Source organism: Tamandua tetradactyla, chromosome 2, assembly GCF_023851605.1.
Source record: "Tamandua tetradactyla isolate mTamTet1 chromosome 2, mTamTet1.pri, whole genome shotgun sequence".
NCBI classification, from domain to species: domain Eukaryota; kingdom Metazoa; phylum Chordata; class Mammalia; order Pilosa; family Myrmecophagidae; genus Tamandua; species Tamandua tetradactyla.
Window position 1 is genome coordinate 58,126,341 of NC_135328.1, and position 23,351 is coordinate 58,149,691.

At 35.5% G+C, this 23,351-nt stretch overlaps 1 protein-coding gene and 1 long non-coding RNA gene across 8 annotated transcripts in view; one reads left to right on the forward strand and one right to left on the reverse strand.

Annotated features, from left to right (window-relative positions):
• The window catches only part of ZCCHC7 (zinc finger CCHC-type containing 7), a 307,034-nt gene extending 287,440 nt beyond the window's left edge, over positions 1–19,594 (reverse strand). The window contains exons 1-3 of one of the 7 annotated variants that reach the window (XM_077147681.1): positions 19,251–19,594; positions 17,965–18,070; positions 14,183–14,810 (exon numbers count right to left, since the gene is read on the reverse strand). In XM_077147681.1, coding sequence (XP_077003796.1) covers positions 14,183–14,789 — 607 coding nt within the window. In that variant the 5' untranslated portion in view covers positions 14,790–14,810; positions 17,965–18,070; positions 19,251–19,594. The other 6 variants (XM_077147680.1, XM_077147678.1, XM_077147679.1 and 3 more) reach the window with 6 other exon arrangements.
• Positions 19,158–22,093, forward strand: LOC143673338 (uncharacterized). Its single transcript, XR_013170330.1, has 3 exons — positions 19,158–19,328; positions 19,538–20,299; positions 21,585–22,093. It is a non-coding gene; the product is annotated as an uncharacterized LOC143673338 (long non-coding RNA).
• The last annotated feature ends 1,258 nt before the right edge of the window (positions 22,094–23,351 follow it).

Consider the following 23,351-nt stretch of genomic DNA (forward strand, 5'->3'; position numbering starts at 1 on the left):
CTTGCAGAAAACCAAGTCTGCAACCTAAAGCCATGGGAAATTTAAATTAGAGTAAACGGCCACAATAGGCAGGGAAAATCTGTATAGATAAAAAGGAACTGCTAGGGCTGTAGGTATACTACTAAAGATCTTTTGAGACTGTCAAACTATTTTATTAATTTTTAAAAATAAGAAGTATATCCACATTTTACCATAAAGAAAGAAGTAATTTTTAAAACATATTTTATGCGACATATCTAAAAGAAGAGAAAAGATTCCCATTGTTTACCACTGCTTTAGGGTACATAATTCACAAATCTATCTCCTATGTTTAAGGAATTTTAAAACAATGAAAGAAATTAACTGAAAGAAGAAAAGTCATAGATAAGAACATTCATTCACTGATGACTTTAATCTAAGCGGTGGCTCAGAGAGCTGAACATAATTCCTCTTTGACTAACCCATGAAGAACTATATCAAAGTTAATTTAACCAGCATGGTTTGACAATTAGATGATCTGTGGTACAACCACTACATTTCATCCGTTAAACCTGATAATAAAGGAAACTTGCAAACTAAAACATCTCTGAAGAATAAAGGGACCACTGTAACAATAAAAAAGTCATAGTTTTAAGACCAAGGCAAATATAGTCACTTTCTACAATTTAGCACCTGATGAATTTTTACTAATTAACTCATCTATCCAGAACTATTTAGATTGAATATTATGAACCTCTTTAGGGAATTATTTCATACTCATAGCAACCAATTAATTATACAATATTAAAATATGATTATCACATGACATATTTACAGCAATATTTAAGTTCTATTTACTCTTCCCTCAAATTTATATCATCCTAAAGGCAAACCAAAAGGGCTAGAGTCAATATAGGGTACTGAATGAAGAACAAAATAATTGTATAGGAGTAAGGTGATCTTTCAAATACATACTAAAACAATGAAATTTTTTTGGCAATTAAAATCCTCCTTAAAGTGGAAAAGTTTATTGCTATTTTTAAAGAAAGCAACTGACAAAAGTTAATGTTTTAACTGGCTTTAAACTGGCTAATTTTTAGTGTTAAACAGTCTAATTTATAGGATTATAATGTGGTTATGTGACTTTTCTTTAAATAAAGCCTTCCTTCAGTTAAATTTGCCATATTCCTCTATATCCCAAATTCCTCCTACCTGATTTTTTCAAGTTTGAATTTGTATTACTTTAGTAATTTCATCAGCTATATTTCCCAAATCTTTAGAGTTTCTATGGAAACTCTAAATATGGAAAGGGTATTGAAAAAGTTTTCTAAAGTTGGAGCTTTCCTTCCCTATAGTAGATAATTCTATTTTGAAAGTGATATTTAGTTATGAAGCATAATCAAATGTGTCTTACTCACTTCAAGAGAACTGTGAATAAAAATATTCTCCCTTAATTTGTAGCTCTACACAATTATTCCTTCACCTTAAAGTATTTAGGCAATTGCAGTGGGAATGGGGGGAGGTTCAAATGATTTTTCCCTGTAATAGAATTATGCTCTGTTTTCCCTTAAAATGTGTCTGCAAAGGACAGGGATTAGAGCAGTTCTCTCAAGTCCACCATTAACTAATTTTCAAAGCTTGACAAAACTTGAAATTCTATTGTCATAGAAATAAAAGTCACAAATTTAGCACATAAGATCCACTTTAAAACAGTTCACTATATTACACTGATATTTGAATTCACATCTGTATTACGAAAATCACTTCCTTCCCCCAAATTATATCCTATCCAGAGCATCAACAATAATCTAGCAAGAAACTCAAAATGTCAAAAACTTAAACATGACAATATTTTTAATTTATAACAAAACTATAAATAGTGACTGTGAGATGAAAAACTGTAGGCTGAAAAATGTCCATTAAGTCAACACTTTTACTTCATTATTAAGTGTTAACAACTAAAGGAGTATTAGCTCTGTTTATTTTGAAATTAAATATATATTCAGCAAAATCTTAAAGCTAGGATGTCCTACTTGGAGACATATGGATTTTTTGAACAGCGTTTACTCTTGAGAAGGGGAAAAGGATTAAATGTTTTCTATATTGAACTTCTTTTGAAAAAAAAGGTTTATATAATCTATTCATAGGGAGTTCACATCAAATTTACCTCTCACCATAAAACTATACTGTCTATAAATTATACTCCTCTTAGACAAATGATCACTATATGCAACCGATTATTTTTATAGCAAACAACAAGCACAGGAAAACTACATTTTAACATTCTTCACCTAGAAAGAGATCAGAATTCAAGTTCTTATGATAAATAGACAATGAAAATGTTGCCCATCTAATTTTATGCTTCTCCATTCAAAAAAAAATGACTTTTAGATAAGATGAGTAAATAATATTTTTAATGACAACTAAACTAAGTAGTTCAATAAACTTATTTCATGATACTTTCTTATTAAGCAGTTTCCCATAATTTAAGCACATCTTATATAAAAATTGAATCAGTTACCAAAATGGCAAAAAAAAGTAAAATTTACTTCTCTATGTACTTAACATTGTTGAAAGTAAAAAGCTACTATAAATGAATTTAGACTAAAAGTCATAAATTGACTTTGAAAGAACACATACCTAAACTGTTGATCAATAGTAAAATCACAGAAATTAGCAACATACAGTATCACCATTCCAAAATGCTATTAAAATCCAACTGAAATCTGCTTTGGCATTTCTGGGATTTCTAATGAGATTTTCAGTCTGATGAACAATGGCCATAAAAAAGGCTTTCAAACTTCAGTCCGCTCACAAGTAAAGTTGAGATTGAACATTTTTATTTCTTCTCTCCCTATGACAACTTCACCATGGAACAGTGAATAACACAACTCAAGTCATTATGCTAATTAGAAATTAAATAAAAAGATGCCTTTACAATAGCTAAGTGTAAGGTGACATGCTACAACTAGAGACACAGTTCAAAAGCAGCTTTAGGAATTGTGTGGTACAGGCTTACAAAAGCTGAAAACATCAGGGAGGGAGCTCCTTGATATTCTCCTCAAATGATTTAGTCACTGGATATCTAGCATGTGGCCATTTTTTAATTATAAGGCAGAAATGAAGTTTCTCACGTATCAATGAAAAGTATGTCAAATAGCAACCCACTCTTATGATATATTAATCCATTAAATCGCTTAAGAACTTACTGAAATTAAGCTGACTGGTTATCTGATGAATGCAGAAAAGGGAGTGGGGTGGGAACTATTTTAAAAAGATTAAGAGTTTTTAAAAGCAGTGCAATTTATTAACGTTTACAAATTAACAGAATGTAATCATTTCCTATATCAAAAGATTATAAGAAAGAACACAAGCTATGAACAGCCGAAGTTATATTTTAAGGCATCTACTTTGAACAGCCCTGCATAAAATACACACATTAAACTGGTTATCTGCTTTGAATGTCCATTTGACAGAATTTCTCTACCTGCCAAAAAGTTGCATTAAAGATCCAATTATGTTCAAAAGAATAAAAAAAGGAGATACATAAACAGCAAGCAGAAAATATTTACCCAAAATCAGAACCAAAAAAATCCTCAACATCATTCTGAACATAAACATCCTTTCTCATTTAGGCTTCTAAAAAAATCATACCATTAAAATGTTTGATCAAATCAAGCTATATATCAAATTAATTAATGATAGCACAGTGTTAAGCTTCTGTTAAGGTTTTCTTTCAGTTTGTATTCGTCCTCCCTTTCTAGTCCACCCATTCAAGACTCAGCTCAACGGTCTCCTAAATTCGATCTTCTACTTTACCTATACAGTGTGTTCTTAAAAATCATCTATTACACTCATGTGAAAATGATCATGGTTTGTCCCAGAGTATCTCATATTTTCAGAAATGCTGTTATTCAATTCTGTTAACACAGTTAACTTTCCATATTGTCATGCATTTTAAGTTTCTAAAGGCAGGGATTACATGGCAATTCTTTTTTTTTTTCTTTATTAGAGAAGCTGTGGGTTTATACATGGCAATTCTTGAATCCCAACATTTTTACAGAATAGGGGCTTGTACACTGTTAACACTCAACAGGAGTTCAGATTTAGACTTAGGTTTTATTTCAGATTTAGGTTTAATGTCATAAACTAGTAGATCATAAAATGCTACCAAATCAATAAAACTTATTTAAAGAAAGTGCCAAACTAGAGACATGTTCAAAAGCAACTTGGTTTCACAAAAATCTGAGAATGCAATTCAAAAAAATTAAGTTGAAGTTGTATGTCCATGCTCATAATAAATCAAAACATATCTTGCAGTTGCAAGAGTTTTTATCAAAACATTTTCCTATTACATTAATTTAGTCTATCATCTCATTTCAGCTTTGTAACTTTTATGAAAACACATTAGTTTAGCAATATAGAAATTAAGATATCCAAAGTCACAGCTAGCCAGCTGCAGAGCTAACTACCACTAAATGAGAACCCACACCTGTTACAATATTCAGAAGTGACCTTTAAACTGAGACCTGAGGGATGAGTAGGTATCAGCAAGGTAAGGTAGGCACTGATTAAGGCAGGAAAAAATGGCATGTGTAAAGACCCAGATTAAATAAAATATAACAAATTTGAAAAACCAAAATTTAAATAGTTATTTTACTCTACTCAAATTTTAATTAGTTATCAAGTCTTAATTGAGTGCCTAAGAAAAGCCAGAGATTCAGCTATTGCCTCGAGGTGAGTTCTTCATCCTTTGAAACTATATTCAAAACTTTAATATATACATGTATTTGTGGTAGGAAAGGGACTTGACAAAAACAGTTAAAAGACTTACTGGCCTAAGTCCCTAAAAGCCATTATCTTCTATTTTAAAAACCATGATTTTACTTTAATCAAGCCATGATTCCAATTCAAGTAGTACAAAGTCAAGACCACAATTCTTTATAAAATACCCTAGAACTTCAACTAAATTCACCTAAGCTTTGTTAGGTATCCACTCTGCACCTAATGTTGACATACTAAAGGAGTTAAGTGCCAAACTTAACATAATGAAGGTACTTTATTCTATATTAAAACAAAAGTTTATATCATATCAACCACATACTAGGAACTAATATGGCTTCTTCAACTCATAAAAATGCTAAATTCTTCACTCTCCAAAAGGTATTTTCTTTTTAAATCCTGAAACTATTTAATCTTTAACTAAACCTAAACGTTTTTAATTACTAAATGAGAAAAAAATATTAAGACTAAGATAAATATAAAGCATTCTTCTGAAAATCAAATTTAACTATTACTCAGTTGCTTAAAATATATTTTAAGGCCATAACAAGTGTATTATTAATTATTTTAATTTACTAGTCATTCACTTCCAAAAAGTATTATTACACATCTAATGTGTCCAGATCAGATTAGTATAAGATACAAAAAATAGTTAGGAGTCCTAGAAATGAAAATTATCTTTATATAGTACTGTGGATTGATCTCCAGGATATATGTAAAGAGAAGAAAACAAGGTACAGAAAAGTGTGAATAACATGCGGTTTATTTAAGAAAGGTGGAGAGAAAATATGAAGACATATTAATATTTGTTTATTTTTTTAAATGTAAGGCCAAATCATCAGTTTTCTTTCTTACTGGTGACCCTTAAAAGGAAGAGAAGAGGGTAAAAACTGCATAAAAGACAGACTTCTGAATTGGGAACCTTATGAACATTTTACATAACGATGAAATAAAATCAAAATTTTAAAAAGTAATCCTGAAAAATAAGCAGATAAAAAGCAATATGAAACCAATAAGCCTAACTATGTAACCAACCGGTATCACAGCCACAGAGAGAAAAACCTGAATTTAATCCAGCTTCTAGACAACCTACCAATTCACAGGAAATACAAGGGGGAGTGAAACGTGTTAAACAATATCACAAAATCCATACCATAGGAAAGTCTACAGGACAAATAAACCAGTTGGTACAATTAAATTAAAAACAAAACCAGAGGAGATGAAGGAGGAACCTATAGTCTAAATGTAGTTTAAGTTATCAACCAGTTACAATACAGATATCTAATTCAAAAAAACTGTAAGGAGAAAAAAAAATTAAGAGTAAATCAGGGAACCTGAAATTACAGAACTTCAATTTCAACTTGTAACCCATACCAAACTTTGAAATCTGTTCTATAACCACTTGTTAAATGTACTTTGAAATTTATTGTTTTCTTGTATATTTGTTATATTTTACAATAAAAAATGTTAAAAAAAAAAAAGTCAATCAGGGAAATCTAAATACTGACTACCTAATGACAAAAGAATTATAGGTCCCCCCTACATGGTACAAGCCATTCAGGGTTGAAAATCTCCCTGACAACCTGGAGCATGAATCCTGTAGATGAGTCTGGGCCTCGCACTATTGGACTGACCAAAAAGGGGGAAATAAGTGTAAAACAATAAGGCATCAGCGGCCAAAAAGATCAAATGGTGTCACCAGGCTATTCTGGAGACTACTCTTACCCAAGCTTCAGGTAGACAGCGCTAATTGCCATGGTTTGCTAAACCCTAATCAACATTACTCCCAGTAACTCTTAATAACACTTAGGCCTCAAACTGAGACTCTATAAAGATTTTATGCACTAGGTTTGCCTTCCTGGAATATATAATTACCAGAGGGTTCCTTGGTGAGATAAATTCTGAAACCCAGAGGGACCCTAGCCTCTCCAGGATTATCAATTAATTACATCCCCCTATCCTTTACTGTGGACACCCCTTCTCAGTATGAAAAGGTCAGAATGAGCATTGCCCAAAGATCCCTATGGACTGGGAGAAGGATTAAAAGAGAAGGAGGAGGTGTAACAGAGAAAATAGGATTTAACAAACGAGTATGACTGCTGAATCGCTACATTAATATTCCTTCTAGACTCCAGTGTTTTGGAGCAGCCAGAAGGAAAATTTGTGATAGTGGAACAGAGGCCCATGACAAACTCTGAGATCTGTTCTGTAACTACTTGTTGAAGTGTGCTTTGAAAATTATTGCTTTTTCCTTTCTTCGCTTTGCATATATGTTATATTTTACAATTAAAAAAAAGTTTTTTAAAAAAGAATCCTCACCTTTTAAGAAATATATATTAGAAACACACACATGCTAATGAAATGATATATCTGTGATTTGTTCAAAACAATACAGGTAGGGCGGGCCACAGTGACTCAGCAGGCAGAGTTCTCGCCTGCCATGCTGGAGACCCGGGTTCGATTTCCAGTGCCTGCCCATGAAAAAAAAAAATACAGTTATAGATGAGAAAAGATGTTCAGAGGCTGATAGTTGTTAATGCTGGTTTATGAAACAGGGAGTTTTGTTATAAGATTCTATTTTTGTAAACTTTGAAATTTCCACAATAAAAAATTTACCAAAAGAGGGCGGGCCACAGTGGCTCAGCAGGCAAGAATGCTCACCTGCCATGCCAGAGGACCCGGGTTTGATTCCCGGTGCCTGCCCATGTATAAAAAAAAAAAAAAAAAAGATTTACCAAAAGAAAGTTAACAATTACTGCTACACCTAATGATGCCCCTTCACTATCCAGGAAAATATGTTGATGATTATTCTTCTCTAAAAATGCCTCCTGGTGAGCTTCATGAAACAGAAAGCCAGGAGAGAAAGCTAGCAGATGACACCTTGCTTGTCATATGCCCTTCCAACCTAGAGAGAAGCCCTGACTGTTCACCATGTGTCTTCTCACTTGAGAGAGAAACCCTGAACTTCATCAGCCTTCTTGAAGCAAGGTATCTTTCCCTGGATGGATACCTTGCATTGGACATTTCTATTGACTTGTCCTAATTGGGACATTTTCTCAGCCTTAGAACTGTAAACTACAACTTATTAAATTCCCCTTTTCAAAAGCCATTCCGTTTCTGGTATATTGCATTCCAGCAGCTAGCAAACTAGAACACCCGGGTTCAATTCCCAGTGCCTGCCCATGAAAAAAAAAAATACACTTATAGATGAGAAAAAATGGTCAGAGGTTGATAATTGTTAATGCTGGTTTATGAATCAGGGAGCTTTGTTATAACATTCTATTTTTGTAAACTTTGAAACATCCACAATAAAAAATTTACCAAAAGAAAGTTAACAATTACTGCTACAGCTAATGATGCCCCTTCGCTATCCAGGAAAATATGTTGCTGATTATTCTTCTCTAATTCCTACAGTACAATTACTCTCTCCCCATCATTTGGCTGTTATACAACAAGCCTTATAAAACTTGAGATTACCCTCACAAATTAAAAAACATGCTGATTTATTTTGGTCATCTTTTCTTCAACTAGGAGATATGCCTTCTTAACATGAGAACTGCAAGTCATTTCTAGTGAGAACAATAAAATAAAGAAGGAAAGTAAGGGTTGGAATTGAAAATGGAAGACAACTGCCATAAGTTTAATAAAGAAGCCTTTAGGAAAGAATGAAGAGTGAAAGAAAAGAAATCCAAACCTTAGAAATAAACTCTTACATCTCGATCCCTCAGTAGCAAGAAAGCTGAGAACCATACGTAACAGCTATGAAGTCCCATGTTGTGGCATGAACTTATTATAAACAGGGAAACCATCATATACTAAGGAGAGCTAGACTGACCAGGTTAAATAAGAGTTATGTCCCTAACATCTCAATGGAAACTCAAGAAGCTCATCAACAAATGTAATTCAGAAAGTTAGAAAAGCATTATACATTTAGATGAACAACAGAAAGAAAAAAAAGCCTAATTGTGTACTACCTGCCAGTAAAGAAAAACGAATGTAAAAGTCTAAATTTCCACAACAGTAAAAGGTAGTGCTACACTCACCACAAATTTAATAACAGAAAATGAAAAATATGTACAATTCGTATTAGTCTTCCACAGATTTATTCACTACCTCAAATTCACTAATCCTATTTTTTATAAGGTAAGTTTTTCAGCCACATCTATCACCAGGATTTTGAGAGACTTAATTCCCAAGTTTAAGAAGAAACTTCAACAAATTACTTTCATTCCTATTACTTTGTTTCTTCAGTAATACACTAAGCCACTTAAGGCTAAGACTATGTCTTTTACCACTTTAAATCCCCAAGATAATTTACATTCAACATAAACTAGATGTTCAATAAATGTTTTATGATTTGGCAATCAATGGGGAAACAAGGTAATATATATGGCAAAGAATTACACTAAATATTATAAGGAGACCTCTGATTATGGAGAGTATGGAAAAAACCTGCTTTCAAAAAATTTGCAATCTTTTCTCTTATATCATACTGATGTTTTCAATATGCTACAGTTTTGGGGATTTGTGGATGGAACACAAAATGGCTATTGCTGCTGTTTTAACGAGCATTTCAAAAATATGTTGGGATTTCAAACCTTGAGAAAAATATGCTGAGATTTTCACAGACTTCCATGGATATGAAAAATCTTCTCTTTAAAGACTATTATATAAACTGAATCAGATCTATCCCCAAAGCTAAAGGGATAATAATGATTAGAGAGTAACCACACACTCAAACAGACATTAGTACTGAATATACTTACTACTTATTAACTGGAGAGAAACAGGATTATGGCAATAGTTGATCAAGGAAACAAAAAAGATTATATATATTTAATATTTCAAAGAGTTGGTAAGAGTCAAGCAAGTTAATTTGCAGAAATGCAAAATTTGTTTCAATTTGGCCGGAAAAGTAAAACAAATCCTAGGAGCAAAGAGTAGAGATACACAGCACTATGGATAATAGGAACATACACTGAATGCCCAGAATTACTTACATCTTTTATCAAATACTTTTACTAATGTTTCTGAAAAGGTAGTATAAATTAATATATACCCATACATACACACAAAACTTGAAAGGAAAACATATATAAGGATGAATCCATTTATTTAAAAGCTATAAATGGTTGAAAGCATAAGGAAAATTTGATGCAAAAAAGTCATTCTGGAAAAACACAAGATAATATAAACTATAAAACTATCTTTAAAAAAAAGTACAAGGACTGTAAGAAATAGCAAAAAGCCTGCCAAATAAAATGTGCAATTATGACATATCCTCGTAAAAAACAATGCAGCTAATCGGAACTCTCAAACATTGCTAGTGGGAATATAAAATGGCTGCCAATATGGAATAATTTAACAGTTACTTAAAAAAAATTAAACACAGAATCAGCATATAACTTAGCATTCCAAGCCTTGTTATCTAGCCAAAATAATTGAAAACCAGTATTCCCAGTATTCAAATACTTTTACCCAAATGTTCAGAGAAGCACTATTCACAACAACCAAATTGTGGAAATCAACCCAAATGTCCATCAACTAATCAATGTATAAACAAATGTGGTATATATAATAGAATATTATTCAGCAATAAGGAGGAATGAAGTACTGATACATGCTACAGCAGAAATGAATCACAAATACATTATACTAGTGAAAAAAGTCAGATCAAAAGGTCACATTTTCTATGATTTTATTCATATGAAATAAACAGAATAGGTAAATTTTTAGAGACAGGAAGCAGATTAGTGGTTACTATGGGGAATGACTGCTTAATGTCTATGCAACCTCTTTGGAGGTAATGAAAATACTTTGGAATAGACAGAGGTGGATGGCTCCACAAGATTGTGAATATACTAAAAAAGTCACTGAATTGTACACTTTAAAATAGTTAATTTTATGTTATGTGAATTTCACCTCAATAAAATAAATACAAATATACCCATCCAAAAATACAGTTTAAGAACAGACATGTTTCTTATCTGCTTATAAAGCACACTACTAAAACTGTTTCCCCCAAATTCTTTACATCTATGATTACCAAATTTCTTTTCTTTATTCCTATAAAACATACTTAATTAAATCCATCGTTTCCTTTCCTCAGAATTCTCATTTCCATATCACTCAGCTGCTCCCCACCCCATCCTCTTTATCCTGCTCTCTTTCATTTTTCCCTAACAAATATTTATTCTGTCCTAAGTCAGCACCCAGTTACCTGCTCCTTCCTCCTTGTGTTCCCCAACTTTATGACCATGAAGTCATTATCAACTCCTTCCCCTATTACTCTCATCCAATAAGTTACCCAGTGATATCCACACTCCCACCTGAAGCTCTCTCACATTCACTTTCTCTTTGCTATCCCTAGCTTAATTCTGTTCTCACTACTTTTGGCCCAGATCAAAATAGAAACCTGTCCCACTATCCTGAAAACTGCTAACTCTACAAATAAACCTTCCAGGACAATTCTTTAAGACTGACACAGGAAGCCCTTTTATGATCTAACCCCTAGTGGCCTCACTAAGCTTATATATTACCTGCCCATCCCTAAATTCATCATGCATTATCATTTGGCCATACTTTTGTACACGACGTTCTTTCTACCTCAAATCCATTCCAACCTTACCCCCTATTCTAATATCCCTCTCTGGCTAGTATGCCACTTCTCATCCTTCAAAATTCAACCCTAGCATTCTGGCTTCCAACAAGTCTTTCCCAATTATCCATTTTGAAATAAGTCTCCTCCCATGTTCCCAGGCCATTCAGAATTTTAATTATTTGCTTTTCACAGATTTCCCATAATATACAATTAGCTCCTTTAAGACTGTCTTTCTTTTCCATGACCCAATACCTACACAATAAAATTTTAATTTATAAATGAACCTACTCCATATGCCTCCTTTTAAACTGAAACCAATTTTTGCCAACAATGCCATGTAACCAGAGACCTACTCCCAAGGAAATCAATCCTATGTCCACTTTGCTCCCCTCATGTCAACAAAAAGGAGAATGCTTCCCTCTACCCCAGCACAACCATTCCCACCATGTCAATCATCTGTCACTACTCTACTCCTTTAGATCCACATCAGTTAACTCAACCTCTCCACTTTTTCATCACCATTATTTACCATACTCTTAACATAGTTCCCAGTTCCTATATGAATTCAGTGCCTAGTTCACATTTTTCCCCAACCTACTTACTTTTTGCCACCAATTTTAGCATCCCTACAGATTCTTTAGTGCAAAAATAGAAACCAGCAGACAGAAAGCTCTTTTTTACAATTTACTAAGCTTTCTTTTCAGTATATTATATCAGAAATGACAATAAACATACCCAAATAGAAATATTCAATAAGATGATATGGGGAGCTTCAACTCAAAAAAGAGCTAGAAACAGGAGATGTCAATTTGATCACAATGAACATAGAAATGTTCGATGAAAGCGGGAGGAACCTCAGGGGAAGGGAGTTTAAAAAGAAGAGTAACCTAAAGTGCTTGTTTTGACCTTTTAATTTTATGTCTAACCATGAATCATTTGGTTTTATTCGTCTTGCTCCAGGCTAGCAAGTATTACCAGAAAAAGTTATAAAAGCCTTCAGAGCAAGTTCATTACAAGCTCATACTGTTTTAATTTTGACTGAATACTACTTCCAAGCAATCTTTTTATTCTTATTGCTGATTCATTAATGCAATCATTTCCAACCTTTGAGTTTCAAATGCCTAGGGAACTGCAGAATTAGTTATTAGTTACTGCAGTGAGTCCCCAGAGGCAAGCATTATATAAAGACTGTCTTTCACATTTAAGTGTTAATATTTTTCAAACATATAGACACTGTTGTGGTCAATAAAATATAAAATTATCTAAGAGAGTATTGACTGCTTTTGCTTATATACATTTTCTTAAAAAACAGTAAAAATATAACTACAGTCATGTGGAGGTCCATAAAATTGTTTTGAAGTTAGAGAACGCTATCTCCAAAATATTGGAAACCATATCACTTCAACATCCTTTCCAAACTCTAAATGTTCCTGTCCATATCCACTCATACCACTGCTTTTATTTTTACAAGAAAATCAATGGCACCCTCATAAGTACCTTTATCCACCTGCCTCATTTCCTCAAATATGAGTTTATTCTCTTTTCTCTACCTCTATAAATGTTTGAAGATTTTGCAATTAATGTTATGCCTCTCCTTTTTTAAGACTAAGTCATCAACATAAACACCTGATCCAAACTTTTACCTGGCCCCTTCCTAACCCAATCCATCATACAGGCTTAATCTCTCTTTCAAAAATGTCTTTCCTCTTATCTAAAAGCATTATTAGATCTCCCTTATTCTGAGGAAACTTGATTCTGGTTTTATGTTCCACTTACTAGTGTATGTCTTTTCTTTTTGTTGTCAAATATTCAGGGTTAGCAAACTACAGCCTAGGCAAGCATCCTGTTATTTTAAATAAGGTATTACTACCACAGCCACTTCCACTTCTTTAGGTATTATCTGTGGCTGCTTTCACCCTACAGGGACTGAGTCCTGTGGCCTAGAACACTAAAATATTTACTACTAGGGTCCTAAAAAAATGAAACAAAAAAGCTTGCTGATCCTCAGGACACCAAAGCATGGTTTACATACAATGAAATCATTTCTTCTGAGGACATCAAAGGTTCTGAGCAACAGTAAAGTACCATGATCAAGACGGTTATTTCAAGACAGTCAGTTTAATAATAGTGTGCAGGACAGATTTACAAAGGAAGGAAATCATTTAGGAAACTACTTCAAGAATCTAGGTATCAGACATAAGAGGAATATGAATGGAAAGAATTTTTTAAAGGCATAAGCTTCAAGACTGGTTGACTACATGTGATAGAGAAGGAGGCAAAGCAAACTTCAAAGTTTCAATCCTCAGTCATGTGGCCCTTTTAATTTGCATTCTCTCCTACAGTCTATTGTAGACTAATAACTCTTCACAGAGTGTGACTGTGGAGTTTCTAAAATCCTAATCCTGATTCCATTTCCTCTGTATACCAGATACTCCCTGGGCTTACTATCTGGCTAGCTCCTGGATGAGCAAATCACTTAGGAAGAGGTAGACCCAGCAGAGCTGGCAGAATGACAGCACAGGACAATGCCAGATGTTGATGGAGTACTCACCTGTACAGAGAGGGGGGAACTAAGAAAAGGCTCTAGCCAAACAGGATAATCAAGTATGAATTTGCTTACAGCAGAAGCAGCGTCTGTGGTATTCTGAGATACTCTTTTTGATGTTCAGACAACCATCATTAGAGTAGTGATTGGTAAGAGTCTCATGAGAAATAAGCCAAAAACAAGACTGAAAGGTGAGAAATTAAATGGAACAACCCCTCCTGGTCTTTTTTTCTAGAAAAAGCTATCTTCCTAATTCAAGTAATACTACTTTTCAAAATGGCCAATATGATACTAACCTTCATTAACTGAGTTTTCACATCCGACAAGGTTGAGAAGGATATCATCATCTTTATCATCTACTTCACATCCCAGAAGCATCCAGCTTTCCACATTATCACTTTCTGAAATGGTGCTCTCTTCCTCTTCACTTGAACTGACCTCTATAATCATGACCTCCCGGAGCACACCTGATTTCTCTTTAGCTTTAGGTTTCTCAATGCCCCTCTTACATTTCTTATCAGCCAACTCAGAACAAAGAGAAGCAGGAGGACCTCGGGTCTTCTCTTGTGCTTGGACTCTAATATTCTTTCTTTTACATCTATAAATACTGTCTTCATCAGATAAAGTGATGACCTCTGATCCATCAGATAGCTGGATGACCTCACTATCTGAAAGGACAATTAGACTCTTCTGATTTGGTTTACTACTCAGTGATTTGGAATTTTCAGAGTTCTTTTCTTCATATTCTTCATCCCTGATGGCATTACCAAGATCTTGGGCATAATGAACTTGGCTGTAGAGTTGAAATTCCACCTCACTATCAACACTCAGTTCACTAGATGACTCTTCACGGTAAAGGTTATCTTCATATGCTTCTACAGTCTCATAACCACCAAACATCATGAAAAGTCAGAAGTCTTTATTCTGTAAAAGACAAAGACATGCAAAGAATATATTTTAAAAGCTCAGATCATGTGTACTTAGTATATAATGATGTCACCCCTTGGAGCCAAATTGCACGTGGAGGTCATCATTTCTCAATGATTCATTAAAAAAATATATTAAAAAGAATACCTTTTGCTCAAGGATTTCTAATCATATTATGACCTATTCCAATGTCCATCCCTCCCAAATGAGAATTACTACTGACAAATTAAATTACAGTTATTAACAGTAATATTACATTTCTCAGGTATGTCGGAGAGGAAAAACAGGATAAGACTCATCTCTACAGACACCAAACACATGTTCTCCAAAATGTTAAAAATCACAAAGAGTTTTAAGTAGCTCTCACTATTACAGCCTTCTTTCATCTTCTCTTTGGTTCTAGCTCTAGTGTCTCATTCTTTCAGGTATACATTCTTATATAAGAATATCACTTCAACTATGATTAAAATCCACAATAGGAAATAATTATCAAATTTACTGTTTTGGTGGCAATTTTCATTCTCAAATAAAAAATTAATCTCATTGCCTTCTGATCCTTGACCAAAGGCAGCTATGAAAAAAATCCTGATTTATTTAAATGTTAGCTATAAAGATATATACGAAATACAAACTTACCAAGACTTAAAACTGAGGCAAAACAGAAACACTTTACTCTCTTACTGTGAGCATGTGAGATCCTGCTTATCTTTCAGCTCAGCTTTAACATCACTTTCTCAGGGAGGCTTTCTCTGACCATAAGACTAAATTAAGTACTCCTCTTATAGGCTACTACAGCACTTCATATTTCAAAACACTCGTCACATCTCTAATTACTTATTTAATGTAAATCTCCCAAAAGAACACAACATAGGACAGAAACTACATGCACTTCGTTAAACTATAGATTCCCAAAGCCAAACAAAGTGATTGGCAGTTAGTGGACCCTCTATAAATGTTTGTAGAATTAATGAACAAATAAATAAATGAATATCATATGGCATTAGTTCTTCAGTCCTGATAAATCTGATAAATCTAACATGTGCCTAAAACAAGGAAATGATGATGGGATGCATTTCACAGTTGTAGTCAACTATTCTAAAGTCTAAAGTTCTTACATCAACAAGTAAAAATCTACAGGAGATGTTTCAATTAGATATAGAGGGAATACTGATGAAAATGGGAACTCTTATTTATTAAAAAATCAGGGACAGACTAGAAAACAATAAAAATGAAAATGTATTCTTTCTACCCCACTGTTAGCTATAGAGACATAATTAAGAAAGAACAGCAATTTTTTTTTTCAGTTTCCCAATTCTCTGCCCAAAATGTCAGAGTATAGTTTTGGTGATATGACCAGATGATGTCCAAGAACAACAGTCAAAAATACACTATACTCATGCTGGGGATTTGTTTTATTTTTGTTTTCCAAAAATAAACCAATTTTTATGCTTTTTTCTTCTAAAAAGTACAAAATACCTGCTCTCTTGTTGCACTGTCCCTCAGATTACTACACTGCTATTATCATACAAGTTGAATGTGGCTGTCTGATTAATAATGCTCATAACATTTATCAGTTTACATTGAAATATTAGCCTCAGAGGAATTCAAATAAAAGACGATCCCTTTTCTTTTTATTTATTAGATAAATTAATTCTAAAAGAAGTCAAAGGAATCATGCTGCCTTCAAAATCCTCACTGGATCCATCCTGAGGATTCAGTGTGGACTTAAGATAAAACATAATTCCAGTGCAGCAAAGAAAAAAATTAAAGAGCTAAATTACAGTGTAGTTAGAAATTTGCACTACTCTTGGAGCCATCCCAAAGGAAAGGGATTAAAACAGAGCCATAGGCACACCTGTGAACGTATGCCAAAAATAAACTATAGAAAAATAATTTTAAAAACTCACTTTCTTGGGTCTATGGGTTTATCTCCTTCCTTGAAATACAGAAAAATAAATTTAACAATTTAGCCCCTACAGCCTTTAAGAGGATTTTGTACCTTCCGTACTTGAAAATTGTGCTCAGCATAACTTGCTCTCTTATATTTAGGTAGCTTACATATGCCAGGGTTAAGGTTTGCCTGAGGCTGTTCTGGCCTATGTTATTACTTTAATTACATTCAAATGCATTTAATTTACCTTTTTTAAAAAAAAGCACATACTCGGAAGATGAATACGAAATATATATCTCTTGACTCAAAAGGTTTTCTCAAGCTTCTTTACGGTCTATACAATTCCCAAGCACACTTACTAAAATACCTTAAGAGCTCTGTGATAGCCACAAAATTTTAAGTCTGGAAGGGACTTTTCTCATTATCTCATACAACCTCCTCAATTTACAGATACGGAAACTGACGTCCAGAGAGATAATGAGGCCTATCCAAAGTTATGCAGTTGGTAAGGAACACAGTTGGACTGACTGACATTTCCCACTCAGACAAGTATTTAATAAGATTTTAAAATAAAATTTAAAATAAGTAAGTACATTTCAAATATATTTTTTAAAAAAAGAAAATTTTTTTTCCAAAGCTATATTTGCATGGTTCTAATACCTAAATTTGCCAGATATCCACTTTACTTCCCAGTGGATTATAAAAACTCTAAAAGAGGTTTAAAGGAAGGAAAAGCTTACATCTTAAATTTGTCACTTCACTACCCAAGAGCCTCCCAACAGTACTCAAGAAATCACAGCAGTCCCATAACCAAAAAAGATGGTTCTTATATTAGAACTTAAAATATTAATTTGGCAATGAAACTTATCTAAATAATGAAAACGGCTCAAGAGACATAAAGCAGCTATAGAGAATAACTACAAAGGCCCTTACCATTCAAAAGAGGGAGAAATATTCATTCACTGAATGTATTTAAAATAGACAACTTAGGACTTTCCTAAGTTTTCAGAATCTACTATAACCTTTAAAGCCAATCTTACTGTCCTAATAGTCTGTCAATGGGTTATTTCAGACTTTTTGCTCCTATTTCCTTCCAAAGGTCTTTTATAAAATCATTAGCCTAGATGTTCTTTCTTGATGACACGGAAATTGATTTCACACCGAGTTAAAACCTAGTCCACAGCTGGATTTTAAACCCACAATTTTCACTGCAAAGTAATTAATACACAGCTGATTTTAAACTTAGAATTTCTGACTTACTCTTACTGAGCTCCTGTGACAGTGACAGATTTGAAACACAAATAAGTTGACTGCAGCATTAAATTTCTGTCCATTCTTCAAATGTGATTGCCACTTTTAATCAAATCTGACGGGGGTAGCAAATCCAAATAGGTCAAAGAAGGGGCACAGAAAAAGGAAAACAGAACACAAGATCTCGGTGGGAGAAAATTAAGGCTAAATTTATTCATACATGTTCCAGCTATTCTAGGGATACGTCAAGTCATTTCAGGGGAACTAACCCTATCTCCAAAACTTCTTTGCCAGCTTTCTCTCCACCCTTTTCCTATAGCCACGCAGTCTCTTACCCTTGTAACTATCTTACAATCCCCATTTCTACTTTCTCAGTTCATTCTCCATCCTGTGATTCTCTTGAAAACAGCAATACTAAACTCCCAAAGCATAATACTGTATCAAATATACAAACATTCCACTTAAAATTCTTTGGATGTAATAGCCTAGGTATGCAAAATGTAGTCAAGAGCTTGAAGGGACCTGAAAGCCATGAAACTGAACGCCCCCATTTATAATAGAGAAATGGACTCAGAAAAACTTACTGAGCTAAAATGGCGCGAAAAGATTCTAATTCAATCCAGTCCCCCCAAATAAAGTAAACTGTCTAGAGTGAGTGGTATAGCTGTAGCTAGAACCTAGGCCTGCTGAGTCCCCCAGTTTTTTCCACCGCACCAGCAGCTCTACCTTCAAGTTGAAGGCAACAGTCGGCTCACAAGAATGCGGAGGGATAAAGGAAACCTCAGCGAACATAGCTCAAGTATCCTTGTTTAACAAAAGGAAGGGGCACATCTCCCGAAACTTTTTTGGTCGCACTGCTGCAGCTGCTGCTGCTGACAGAGAAGACTGAAACTGGCCCAGCATTATTCGACCCCCTCACGCCGGCTGCCTATCCGCCCAGCGGGACCAAAGCGGGACTGACCGGCTTCCCCAAAAGGCAGGTGAATCTTGGGGTGAAGGAAGGTAAAAAGAGGCAGGAATGGCACACACCCCGCCCCCCCTAGAGGTGGCAGGACCTCTGCCCTCGAATCGGGTTCTCGCGCAGTGGCGGGGCAGAGCAACACGGACATCCAGGGGCAGCATGCTGCTGAGAGGCCACAAGCCGCGCTCCGAGCTGCCCGGAATGGGAAAGGGATGGGGAATACGGAGGTCCGCGCAGGGACACGCGCTAGTTCCACAGACCGGCGGGCGGCGTGGAAGGTGGGTAAGGACCCCCCGGCCGTTGGCGGCTCGGGATCCGCGACACACATACTCACTGCCGCGGCCGCAATCAGGAAGCACCAAAACAGGAACCAGAACTCGTAGAAGGACGGGGAGGGGCGAGGACAAATGAGGTAAGGAAGACGCGTCGGAGCGGACCCGGGAAGAGGGAAGGCATTTCCGGGGAAAACACGGCACTCGGGAGTCGTCTTTCCGTTTCGGCGCACCCCGGGCCTCCGTGCGCATGCGTAGCAGCCGTTAACCCTTGCCCTGCCCCACGGATAATCTTTCGATTTGCTTTCTTCCTTTGTTCCCTTCCTTTCACGGCCTCTTTCGGAGATAGCCAAGCTGCGCCTCTGATGAAGAAGACGTTGTTTGAATGTCTTAGATGGAGGAAGTGCTACTTAATAGGGCAAAAGCAAGGGGCAGCGCGCGCTTGTCTGTGCCCCTAGAAAAACTACAGCTCCCAGCATGCCCCGGCCGGGCAGCAGGACGGACTTGGCCTTCTCCTCCCCTACCTTGTGGGAGACGCCAGCCGAATGCCGCGTGGTGCGGTAGCTGAGTTTGGACTCGAGTAGCTGGCGAGGATCAGCGCGGCAGGCGCCTCGACGGGCAAACGTCGTGTACTTCAGCAGGGGGAAACCGCTTTGAGAGCGCTGGAAGTATGGCTTCATCTCCTCGGGGTTGAAGTTGAACTTGGCTTACCCTGGGGCGCTTCCGGCTCTCTCTTTCGGGGATACTAGGCCATAGATTTAACCTTTTGTGACCTGTTAAGAACTGCGTTCTTGCTAAAGATTGGAGTTACTACTGGTCGTTTGGAAATCTTCGGAGGCTGCAGGATTGTATTGTAAACCTCTGGCTTCGATTCCCCTTCGTATACTTCACCAATTCGTTGGCCCCTAGAAACAGCATAAACTTGACTTTGATTCCGTAAGCCGACGTTAATTGAGCATCTATTAGAAGCCCGGTAGTGCTAGAAACTGCGAGTACAGTGGTAAAATTCAAAAGGACTCAGAAGGGACAAGGCAGGACTTGAGAAATATTGTTCTTAGTAAATATATATTGATGTGAGTAAGTGTAGGTTATGTTGGACAGTAAACATCAGGTGAGCCAGAAGTTTATGTTTGGGTTGTGAATTCAATTTTATAAAAGTTGTCACGTTGGAGGGGAACCTGGGAATAGGGCGTAATTGTGAGAACAAACTATATGAAAAGGAGATTTACACAATAAGGTAGATCATCTGATTGTTGGAATGAAAGATGGCATTCAGGTAATGGTGTGAACCATAAGGAATTTGAATTGGGAAGCAAACAGAAAAAATTTAAACACTGTCTATGACTTTTTCTAGCCACCTACTTTTCTAAGATTACAAGCCTTAGAAAAGTTTCTGGTTTTCTAAGATTCCTGAACCTCTTGACATTTAATTTGTTAAATAGGTAAATCTGCCTTAATCGATATGATTAATTTTAAGATTAAATAAATGTAATTCTCCAAACACATTTAATACAATGTTGTTTATGTGAATTCAGGAACAAATGCAAAAGTTAATCTGACTGTTTTCAGAAAATATCATCATTTGTCCATGAAATAATTATATAATTATTAACAATGTTAATAAAAATTTAAAACATTAAAAAAAAAGGACTCAGAGCTGAATCTAGTGGGAAAATAGAATACAGATAATTTAGTTGTAATCTTAAGATTATGGGAAAATAATTAGAAATTTTAATTAGAATGGGGTGCTATGAAAAGATAAGATTGAAGGACTCAATTTGCAGAAGAGGAAACTTGCGGAGAAGTGGGTAAGAGATAACTGGGTTCGTTCAGATAATATGTATTGTTGTGATATTATCTTTAAAAAATAGTTTTTTATCAAGTGCAAGGTTTCTGTCAGTGTATTATATATAATTTGTTTTAAATTTCAACACCCCTTTGAGATTTTTAGTTCCCACTTCACACACACACACACACACAACAGACCCAAAGAGGATAAGTAATTTACCTAAGGCTACAAAGTTTGGAAATCCTCTTAATTACTCATAAATTTCTGTGAGCCCACCCCTCCCACTATTACTCAGATACAGTGCGTTCTGATGCTCAAGATCAATCATAAAACCTACGGTCCTTTGGATGGTAGAAAGGGCACTTCACAAGTTGACATCTGCTTCCTTGTCCACCATCATGCTGAATTCTGAGCAATTGCCAGAATATACTGTGCTCTCCCGTATCTGTGCCCTTCCAAAGGGCATTCTCCCTGACCTAAATACCCTCCTCCTAGTAGCATAACCTACTCGATTTACTCATCTTAAGCCCTGGATCTTCTCCTTCCCCTGGACTCTCCTTTTTGATCAAGTCTTCATCAAAGCAGTTATATTGTTCTTGTCTTACAGTTATCTCACTGCTCAACTGTGAATTCCCTGAAGGCAGAAGTTTTGATGTTTTATCTTTGTATCTTCACCAACTAACACAGTGCCTGGCAGACAACAGGCACTCAATAAAGGTGTTAAAGGAATGAAGGAGCTTCAACTTCCTGTGGACTCAAGGAAACCAAGATAAAGGGATGAAGGAGCTTCAACTTCCTGTGGGCTCAAGGAAACCAGATATGTATCCACCAGCTGTCAATTCAGTGGGAAAAATATGTCATGACTCCAAATAACTGGAGTTATTAATAAAATGTTAAAGGTACAAACAGGTGCTCTTGTAGGCCGTTGGAATAAAGATGGTAATCTATCTTTTCTTTTTAAAAAAAATAAAATAAATGTCATATGTTCTTGTTATAATCAGTTTTTTTTTAATTATAAATACAGAAAATTTTTCAATAAAAACGAGAGACAATGACAGTTAAATACAACACATGATCCAGAACTGGATCTAGTGCTAGAGGGCATTATTATCCCAAAAGGACTTATTGACATAATACAAAAAATTGGAATATAGACATGCTTTATACCAATGTTAAGTTTCTTGAACTTCATTACTGTACTTAATATGGTTGTAAGTGAAGATCCTTATTCTTAGGAAAATCACATGGAAGTTTTAAGTGTTAAAGGAGCGTGATATGTGCAACCTACATCTCTAATGTTTAGAAAATAGACAATAGATTGATAGAAAGAATGGGATTGAAAATGTTAAAAGTTGGTAAATTTGGGTGTCCGTGAAGGAGGTATATTGGAGTTCTCTGTATTGTTTTCATATTATTCTTGTAACTTTCCTGAAAGTTCAAAATTATTTCAAATTAAAAGAGCTGGGTGGTGAGACGGTGGCTTAGTGGCAAAATTCTCACCTGCCATGCAAGAGACCCAGGTTCCCTGTACCTGCCCATGCCAAAAAAAAAAAAAAAAAAAAAAAAAAAGAGCTGCAGGGGTCCAAACAATATGGAGATTTCTGACAAAGGAAAGTAGAAAACACACTCCATACCTTTAGATGCTGACTACTCAATATTTAGAAGACCTTTAGATAATCATGAACTCTAATCTCCTACTGCAGTGGCAAAGAAACAATCCAAGAAGGGAAGAGATTTGTTTATTACTACTCCAGTACCACAAAAGAATGTTTTTACTCCTGGTTATCAATGGTTATTGCTCCTTGTGGCCTTTTGCTACTTTTTTTCATAGATAAATGCCATTTCCCACCACCACCAAATACAGTGCTAGCAATTCCTGCTCACTGCATTCACTGACCCATTACACACAGTTCATTCTTCTTCTAATCTGGTCAAGGTTTGTCTAGAGGGTCTTTGAAGATGGGAAATTAGAGTCTTTAATAATGCTTAAGAATAATTACAGACGTTGTGTCTCCTAAGTAGTCAGGAGTTTTCTGTGGGTAGGATTCATTCTGACAGATAGACTCCCACTCCAAGAGATCAAGGCAGACTAAAACGTCTCTTCCTGTGCTGTCACAGCTGATCCTGGGTCCAGAAGAAAAGTCAGAGAGTAGGTTCTGAGAACAACTTAGCACAGAAAAGCCATTCTCGGGAGAGAGGCATTGAACAGTCTAAGGAAAATCTGGTTTCAGGATTTGTGTGGCTCTGTTCCTGTCCAAAGCAGGGGTTGTTAGAGACGTGAAAATACGTTGTTGACCCTGTACAGAAAGTGAACTTTGAGGTGTTGCGGTTAGTGAGAGAATCATCTGTAATTAAAGGTCTGATACAAGAAATC